The 10,208-nt window shown below is 41.7% G+C and overlaps 1 protein-coding gene across 2 annotated transcripts; it reads left to right on the plus strand.

Annotated features, from left to right (window-relative positions):
• Nucleotides 1-8,212: 8,212 nt before the first annotated feature.
• LOC120665793 (V-type proton ATPase subunit G 1-like) lies at nt 8,213-9,905 on the plus strand. 2 transcript variants are annotated; one of them, XM_039945474.1, is made up of 4 exons: nt 8,213-8,372; nt 8,741-8,838; nt 9,346-9,446; nt 9,527-9,905. In XM_039945474.1, exons 2-4 carry the CDS (start codon nt 8,751-8,753, stop codon nt 9,668-9,670), a joined length of 333 nt encoding a protein of 110 aa, XP_039801408.1. In that variant the 5' UTR covers nt 8,213-8,372; nt 8,741-8,750; the 3' UTR covers nt 9,671-9,905. The 2 variants fall into 2 exon arrangements, with proteins under 2 accessions (XP_039801408.1, XP_039801414.1); XM_039945480.1 differs by having other exon boundaries at nt 8,249-8,481.
• Nucleotides 9,906-10,208: the final 303 nt, after the last annotated feature.

Here is a 10,208-nt window from a genome sequence, read left to right on the forward strand (position 1 = left end):
AATTTGCTGGAACAGAGAATCATTAGTCTTTTCCATGCTCCTCCAATCAACACACTGTACCTCAATAGCAATCTTTCTGTCCCTCAGAATCACAGACTCATAAAAGTCCTGCTGGTACAAGGTGTGAAATCTGGGATCAGCTGAGGTCTTTGGCTCAGGATAGGGATCAATGCTTCTCCACTTTTTTACTTCCCTTGTCATCATTTTTCCAGAATAATCAACACATTTTCTTGAGCCAAGTCTGACAGGCCTCTGTATAATCGGATAAGTGAGATTTTCTTCCCTTTACTCACTTTCCTCTTCTTCCTGATCATCTCCAGTAGCTTCTTCTTCGTCCTTACTGTTGTTCTCATCTGCTGGAGCCTTCCCACTCCTTTGCTCAACCCTATAAGGGGAGTCATCCACATCGTTCTCATCACTAGAGGATCCACCTTCACTTTCTTCGACAATATCAGCTGCTGCTGCTCTCTTTCTGTCTCAGGGCCTTAGCTCCCTGCCACTGACCACATTTGGTTGGCTAGACTCACTTTCATCTTGATTTGCACTGCCACTGTCAAATCTGTGCTTTGTCCTCCTCTCATGTCCCCCTGCCATTTTGCTGCAGATCCTGAGTCCAAAGGATAGAATAGAATGAAATAAGACCACAGGAATAGATTGCCATAGGATTGTGGAAGGTTTAGAAACAAAAAATGCAGCAATTGAGTCTGTTCTGGTCAGACCGGTCTGGGCAACCTGTCAGACCGGTCTCACCCAGAGCAGAGTCAATGCCTTCGAAACCTGTCTCTAAGCAAGAATTTGATCATGAGTAATTTTATGGATGTTCTAGATCAATCCTAGCATAAAATAGTTGAAAATATTGTCCAAAATCGTGACATAGGGTTTCACTGGTCAGACCGATCAGATCGACTGGTCAGACCGGTCGGGCCAGCCTAACCCTATGTTGTAAAATCTTCCAAAATATCCAACGAAAATGAAAGGTCTTCTAGGGGCAGGCTCTAGGATGTTGCACGAATTGTTCTACCAGAGGGATTTCAAATCTATGGCCTAGATAGATCGATCGATGAAAAACAAGCCATAGGGTACCTTTAGAGCCGAGATTTGGAGAGGAAAACGAAGGACTGCCTTGGGAGAGCGGTCAGGCCGGTGATGTGCACCAAATCCCCCAAAGGAAACTCCTTTTTCTTGGTTGAATCCTCAAATCGTCAATGGGGGTGACCTAGGGCGCGTGAGAAGGAGAGGCACGGTGAAAGTGAAATATTTTCACTGTTTAACCCGTGAGGAGGTAAAAAGGGTAACAGCCAGGCCAGACCGGTCGGGCCGACCGGTCGCCCCCTAGTAGCTATGAGTTAAGTCCAAAGGTTTCTCTTAGAAGAACTTTGAGATGAAAAATAGGCTAGGAAGCTAAATAGATATAGATATAGATCGTAATTCCATTGTTACAAGCTTTTCTTCATACTTCTAAGAGAATGAAAGAGAGAGAGAGAGAGATTTTGATTTTGCAGACTTGAGGTAATTTCACCATGACTAGCCAGCAATCAATCAAGGATAACAATAGTCACAGATAAATTCATTGGGTCACAAAGACCAAAAACAAATTCTATCCTATACACTCACACTTCCTATCATGCTAGTTGAATTTTGAAACAAACTATCCTATGTCACACAAGACATGAAAATACACACATTAGCAAGATAAAGTGGCCTAGATGCTCAAAGGTAATATGAAGTGTTCTAGAAAGCATACCTTTGCCTCTTAGCCATCAACCTTGTGCATATAACGAATTAAGCTCAAACACTATTTCTTAATGATGAGAAGTAGTGTTCAACATTTGCACAAGCACTAACGATTATGCTAACATGTATGTTATGATCCAAGAGTTGAATAGATCTAAAACCACATTGGATCCATAATGGCATAATCAAACATATGAGACTATAAAAAATTACTCAAAGAGATTGTTAGTCCCAAATTGACGCAAATTTGAGAATAAGCTCCCCTAAAATAGTGCTCAAAATTTTGAATATCTTAAATGCGAAGCACCTTATCTAATTAAAGACATGGGAGGCTTAATCACAAACTTGGTCAAAACACAAATAATATTTCACATAATTGAAATTGTGCTTGAAATCCTTACTGTTATTTTGGATGTACTCAACCTTGATTCTTGAATGAGAAAACATTTCATATAGTATTCATTAACCTCATTTCTTATTTTCTTGGCTTTGTTGCACTGCTCTGGGTTAGCCCGGTCAGACCGGTCTGTCCAGAGACAGTTTCCCGAGGACCCCTTGTCGAAAAAAATATACAACTTCCGGTATTCATCGGAAGTTCCGATCTTTGCATCGGAAGTTCCGAATAGTATAGCTCCTTATCTTCATCATCTTCATACTATACTGATTTGACTTTATTTTATGATGATTCAGATATAATTTTTGATAAAAATGGAGCAACATTTTTTCATGTATGAGACTACAAGTTCACTCAAGAAAATATTAGTCTCAAAGACACAAATTGTAAAGTGATCTCTCCATTTAATTAAGTACACAAGAGTTTTGAATTTCTTTCAATGCACTGGATCCATGTTAAGGAACTGGAAGTGGTCACTTCACAATTTTTTGTGACAAAGCACATGAACAAGATATGAAATGAAATTGTGTTAGAATTTCTTACTGCATGTAGTACATGACCCCATGAAATCTTTCTTGAAGCATATATTTATAAGAAGATGTTTCACACTTCGTCTTTCTTCTTTTATCTGCCTGCTGCAGTTTGTTGGTTCAGACCAGTCAGACCGGTTTGGTGGACCGGTCAGACCGGTCACACCAGTCAAACTGCAGAATACTTCAATTCTTCCATGTCTTGCCTCAATTAAAGATTCTTCATGTGTATGTTTATACCTATAAGTAAAACAAGACATTGCTCTACACAAGAGCCATTAAACGTATCTCACGACAAGTGGGGAGTAACTCAAAATAGTATGCCTTAGTTACTATTAGAGTGTCACACGTGACACACTTGCTTTCATCTAGAGCCAAGTGACTAAGACACACAGAATTGAAAACGAGTTACCGAGATGACATTGGATAAAGATATATAGTGTAATTCCATAGACTTGGTTGTTAGCTTGAATATACAATATTTGTTTATTCACCAAGCTCTCCAATGCATCTCCATGTACCTGAAAGCTTTTCAAGTATTCTTTGGTGTCCAACTCTTGTTGAACCCTACAACATTAGTCACAATTGACTTGGGAACCCAAATAACTCTTATGCTAGCATTTGGTGATTGAATCACCTTAGTAGCATAAGTGCTCATTTTCTCCCTTCCAAGTCTAGCAAAGTCATATTAAATAAGTTTTGAGTTAAGTACTTTACCATTTGGACAATCCTTGCTCATATGAACTTTTGCCCGACATGTATAGCAAATTCGATGTTTGAGCTTGACAAAGGTGCTCTTGACTTGCATTTTGGGCTTCTGGGTATCAATAGCCTTTTTGGGTGCAAGAGTGCTTCTTATGGACTTATTGAGAGGTCCAATAGCTGCACTGGCCTGAACCAGTCTGACCGGTCGGGTATGACCGGTCTGACCGGTCTGGTCAGACCAGAACTGCTGTGGACAGCTGTGAACCATATGCCCCAATTTGTTGCATCCATGGCACATCCTATTTTCTGGAAGCTTCTTTTGATTTTTTGATAGTTGAGCTTCCTCATCAGATTTGATTTGACAATATCTTGCATAGTGTCCCATCTCTAGACACTTGAAGCACTTGATGTGTTCTAGAGTTTTCTTTCTTGGAATCTTGTGCTTGATGCTCTTTTGACCTTGTTGAGGAGCTGAGCTAGTGAAGTTTAACCCATCTCAAGTTTCTTCACCACGGGGTCACGATTATCTTGAGATGGTCTCATTGCCCCTTGCCCTTTAACTTGGTTACTTCTTCTTTGAACCTTTTTATTTCGCACATAAGATCTTTATTTTCTTGTGCTAAGAAGTCATCACAAGATTCTACAAACACTTGCTCAATACTAGATTGGCTTGCTTGAGAACAACTTGGTTTAGTGCAAGTCAAATCAATTTGAACATGTGAGCATGTTCAAGTATGTGTGAGAGGTTCATAAGGTTTTACCGTGTTAACCATAATCTCATGAGCCATTCCAATCATCACATGTGATTCCACAAGCTTCTCATAGGACTTTTCAAGTCCCATATGAGTTTTTTGTAGGATCACATGCTCACTTGAGAGCTTCTCCAATTTAGCCTTGAGCACTTGATTTTTGTTCTGCAATGAATCTATACGATGTGAATAATTAGTAGAGGAGGCTTCTGATTTGCTTATCAAGAAGTCATAGTTGAGCTTAAGACATTCAAGCTCCTTTCTTATAGCTTTTATTTGCTCGACTTCTTGGACATTTTCTTTGTTGACGTTGGCCATCAAGCATTAGTGATCAACATCACTTGAAGATGCTGACCCAGCTGAAACTTGTCTTGATCGCCTACGAGAGCTTTTCTTGTTTTGTTTGCGCTGCCCCCTGGTAGCACCGGTCTGACCGGTCTTGCAGACCGGTCTGACCGGTTCCAACAGGGAACCAGCAGACATTGCATTTCTTGCTCCTTGATCTTCATGAAGAGTCACATGAGGATGAGTATTTATTGTTGCAGTAGAATACTCCTCTTGTGGCTCATCTTGTTCTTCTTCTTGATATTCATCATCGCTATCATCTTCATATATCTTTTCTAAAAACTTCAAAAGACGATAAGCATTACTACATGTCTTTTGCAATAATCTCTCCTCTTGTATGAAATCTGAGAGTTCTCTGTCCATATACTCAAATAAGAGGTTAGTAACACGATGGTTGCAAGACAAGCATTCCTTTTTCTTGGTTGACAATTTGGATAAATCATCAATGTCCTTGGGAATGACACTTGTCTTGACAACACGCTCAAAGGAAAGACCCATGGTCCTTAGAACATTAAGTACATGAGCAGACCAAGAAGGATAGTTTGAGCCATCACAATGAAGCGGCTCAAATGGTACCTCATGTGGTGTCGACATCGCGATTCTCCAAATGGTTAAACTTCAATCCGGAGACCGTAGCTTTGATACCAATTGAAAGGACCTTAATCGCGTAATGTCGCCTAGAGGGGGGTGAATAGACGTTTAAAAACTAATCCTACAAATTAAAATGCTTAAGCACACTGTTAGTCACTGATCGGTCAGACCGGTCTTACACTTAGTATAGAAAACTAAAACACCAACCGGTCAGACCGGTCGAGCAGACCGGTCAAACCGGTCCTACGCAGAACCTGCACAAACAAAGTTAGTTCTCCCCTTTACCACCTCTAGTACCAATACAATTTGGTGTGGTGCTTCTGTAGGTGCTTACAAATATATATCTTAACCCTGCACACACAGAAACAACAAAACCAAGTAAATCGAAGCGGAAGCACAAATAAAACTAGAGCACAAAGTGTGAGGCAAATCAATGAAGATGATGCAAAGGAGACAAAGTGATTTGTTTCACCGAAGTTTGGATTCACCACGTTCACCACGTGTGAATCCTACTCTCCGTTGAGGAAGCTTATCGCGGCCACAAGGTCAAGCTATCTCCTCCTTTCCACTATATGACCATGTGCCTTCGTGACACACGATCGCTGCTGCAACAAACTTGCCGCTGCTCACCACAAGCTTGGGAGCTAGCCGGCGACGCCTAGCCATCTAGGAGGCTTCACCTCCAAGAGTAACAAATGCTTCAACCAGTTGGCGATGCAACTGCAAGTGTTCAAGCTAGGGCTTATGCTCTTACTGCTCAAATGCTCTCTTAGCAAAGGTTTCACTCAACCCAACTCAAGGATTCAACTCTAATCACTCAAATTTCACAAAGAGAGGTTGGGGAGGACTTTTCAAGTGCTCTCACAACTCAGAGATGGCTCAGAATCACAATGGCATCAGCACCCACGAATGGGTGAGAGTGTGGGGTATAAATACCCCTCTAAAAAAACTAGCCGTTGCTCTGTCAGTGTTAGACCGGTCAGACCGGTCCCCCAGACCGGTCAGACCAGTCGATTCAAATAAACTAGACGTTGGACCCGACCGGTCTGACCGGTCCAGCCGACCGGTCAGACCGGTCACAGTAAGTTTTCTGCTCCTAAGTATGTCTCTCTGATTTTTCTCACATGGGATAGCTATGAGCACTAATTTGGTAATGTCAATCTACTAATGTTGCATCCCCCTTGATAGTACAACATTCTATACTCAAGTTCACATGAAATGACACATGCACAACACTTGAGTTTTTATGTCTTGATTGAGCCGAATTTCTTCAATCAATATCTCGAGGTTGTCAACATCCTTAATTTCAATGAGCATGCCTGCTTGAGCCAGTGACTTTGAATCTTCCATCATATAAGAATGAAATCCATCTTTGATTCTCAAGTCACTTCCATTTTTTTTCAAATAATGACACTCTTCAACATAGAGCTCTCCATGACTCTAGAATCTCCGGTATTTTGACCCGTATCGGTTTCCTTGCTCCCCCCAAGCCGACGCTTGCGTAGCCTCTTGAAACACGCCTCTCGGTCTTCTCTACCTTCATCCTAGCTGTCCATTTTAAACTTCACATTGATTTATGTCATGCATGAAATCTTTCTTACCAATATAAATTAACCATTTAATTTCATATGCAATCTTTCCAATTTGAGACAACATATACACATCAACTCATGTCTCATTTATTTTTCTCTTGCTTACTTCCCTTGACAATAATATTCATCTCATATGACAAGTCTTTCCAATTTGAGACTATGCAACAACATATCATGTCTCATTCTCATAACCTTTGCTTGTCATTTTGAATTCCATCATAAGTCGAACAATAGCTTTTATATCAACCATGAATACATTGCTCTCAATTTTCTTTTATAACTTTGCTTGTCACATTGAGTCCCACATAAATTAACAAGTTTTAACACTTTAGAGCTTTCATATCAAACATGAATACCTTGCTCTTCCATTTTTCTTTCACATTCTAGCTTGTCACATATAATGATTGCCAAAGGGATATACATAATTTCTTGCAATACATGAGCTATCTTAATTTACATCAATTCACAAATTAAATATATGCTTATAATCTCATGCAAATAAATTAGTCCTTTAATTGCGTTTTCAATCAATACGCCTAAACCCACTAGAGGTATAGATGCTCTTTCAGAGCTAAATAGCTCTAGCCCAAATAGCCAAGAGCTAGTTCTCCGAATACGTCTATTGCCGAACTCTTTTCCTTTTGTCTTGAATTAAAGACACGACTAGGACAATATCCTATTAAATTAGCCTACCATGTTTATAATATCTAATCAAGCGTATGGTTGGATCCACCAGTTAATTGATAGCCAGGTGGCTAATTGTAGCTGCAGTGGGTTTGAACGGGACGAGTTAATACGCAGCTAAAACTCCTCTAACAACTAGCTAAATAGTAACTATTCAATTAGTTGGTTCTAATTTCAGCTAACCAGCTAATGGATTACTTAGGTGGATCTAAATGGGATCTAAGTATGTACTCTTGATAGTCATATAAGGGTATCGTTTTGCACGTGGGTATCACTAGTTCACTACCATACCAATACAATGAATATGTGGTAAAAAGTATTCTTTTAAAATAGATACTCATATACTCTCTCCATTTCAAATTTTAATTCATTTGACTTTTTTAACTCCAAATTTAACCACTCATCTTATTACAAAAATTATGCAAAATTAAATTTAAGTCATACTTGAACAACTTTTATTAATAAAACAAGCCAAAAAAATTAGTAATATATTTTGCACAAATTTTTGAATAAGACGAGTGGTCAAACTTTGTTAAAAAAGTCAAATGAGTTATAATTTAAAACGAAGAGAGTACAATATCTTTAAGTAGAAATTCATATATACAGAAAAAAGGAAAATACTAATGCTAACATTCTTAGTGTATTTACATAATCTGAAACGAATTTTTCTTAACAATACTTTTCTGGTGTTGGAAAAATACACATGTTTTCTCCCTTCTGATTCTGATTTACTGTGTAGATTCCCTATTCGTATTCGAGCTATCGGTCAATCGGAGTTTGTATGTGCTGTGTTTTTCCTTTTCAAATCCGGTATTTGTATTGGATTCCAGATTCCACGAATTTTGATGATAGAAATACAAATACAAACAACTTCGTTCCAGCTCCGGGCCTCCGGCGTGGAGGTGGGGAGCCACGTCGTATATCCGCTGGCCAGCAAGTCTAGCCACAGAGTCCGATCCCGATTTGTTTCGTTTCCCCATCCTTGCGGCCGCTCCGCCGCCGCCGCCGCCCTCAGCTCCGGCCGCCGAGGTCACCGATTCAGATCCAGGTAACCCCCGCGCCGAGATCCCTCCCCCGGTCCGTCCGCTCTCTCCCCCTCCTCCCGATCGCTCGCCGCCGGCTCCAGATCCGACCGAGATCGCCCGTACGTCCCGTCGGTGCGATCCCTGGAACCCAAATCTCTCTCCCCCCCTCTCTCTCTCTCTCGCCGGGCTACTGGGACGCGAGCTATCCAGTTTCGTCGCGGATTCGGGGCCTCCTCCGCCGCGTGGTGGTGGGGGGGGGGGGGGGGGGGGGGGGTACCTGCCACGAGCCGGGTGACGGCGTGGAATTCCCCGTCTGGCGTAGTGGGGAGTGCTTGATCTGAGAGTTGCTGACGTGTTTAGCCCGATTTCTGAATCCTGTTCCTTCGTCCAGGACCCGAGAGATGGACGCGAGCAGGCGCCAGAGCGGGATCCAGCAGCTGCTGGCCGCGGAGCAGGAGGCGCAGCAGATCGTCAATGCGGCCAGGGCTGGTAATGTTTCCTTATCTTTTCGTTCGGCTCTCGGCCATTGCGGATCTTAGCGTAGCACTGTAGAGTTAGTTTGCCGAGCATGAGTTCGGGCAGCGTTGGCGGGGGGAGATAAGCTCGTTGCCGTCCATATGCTTGTAAGCTTGTTCTCGATGCCATTGTCCACTGCTGACCTTTCACGTTGCGAGGCGCATTGAAATCGGCATCTCGGTTGTGGCTTGCCTTGGGCGTAGACTCATATTTGCATATGTTGCCATAATTTCGCACCTGTTTCAGACTATTAGGCTATTTCCTCTGACCCAATGTCGCAAGTCAGTTTAATTTACAAACTTGCTTTTAACGATCATTGTGCAATTTAAGATTGGAAATTACTTTTATTTGTTCGTACCTGTATCGTTGCAAAACTGCTCTGGAAATCATAAATAGCTATGTAGATGAAAAACAGAAGGATATGATTTCCCCATTTGTATAGGCTGCAACTTAATCTTGAATCTTTTCCATATCCAACAGCTAAGTCGGCAAGGCTTAGGCAAGCGAAAGAGGAGGCTGAGAGGGAAATAGCTGAATACCGTAAACAGATGGAGGATGAATTCCAGAGGAAGGTTGCAGAGGTAGGCACACCTGCACATCCTGCCCCCCCCCCCCCAAAAGGATTTCAGGGGCCTAACTTCTATCTTCTTGTTGTCTACAGAGCAGCGGTGACTCTGGTGCAAATGTCAAGCGCCTCGAGCAGGAGACAGCGGCGAAGATCGAACAGCTCAACCAACAGGCTGCAAGCATCTCCCCAGAAGTCATCCAGATGCTTCTGAGGCATGTCACCACCGTGAAGAACTGAGCCTTGCTGTGCCTGAGAATACGATCGCAAGCTTGTATCATCTGTCCATTTATTATTTCGGAGAGCGTGGTGAGAAATAATTTGACTTGTGGCTGTAATTCCTTGACCACGGAATAAGCTGCTGCAGTAGAGCAGCAACCGTGCCTGGTACTATCAGATCTTGCATTGTTTGGTATATTGGTAAATATTTTCTTCATGTTCAAATTTTGAACAATACTATCTTGTTGAGTCCCAATCTGGTGCTCCTAGTTTCCTATATATCACATGAGATCTGCAAACAAAAGTATGGAGTGCAACATCTGTTAACACTGGGAGTGGTTTTTGGAAAAGAAATGGAGAAACTACTAAAAGTTGTGGTGTTCCTGTTCAACAAGTCATGGTTTGCCGTGGTTGCTATTCTTAATGCATCTATAGTAACATTAAACTTCTATCATCATATATTTCTTGGTGAGTTTAATGGACTCTGAAGCAACAGACAACTCTATGCAAATGCTTTGCGTTCCAAGCTAAAAGGCATCGCCTTAGCTATGTGCCGAGG

Source organism: Panicum virgatum, chromosome 2K (assembly GCF_016808335.1).
Source record: "Panicum virgatum strain AP13 chromosome 2K, P.virgatum_v5, whole genome shotgun sequence".
Classification (NCBI taxonomy): domain Eukaryota; kingdom Viridiplantae; phylum Streptophyta; class Magnoliopsida; order Poales; family Poaceae; genus Panicum; species Panicum virgatum.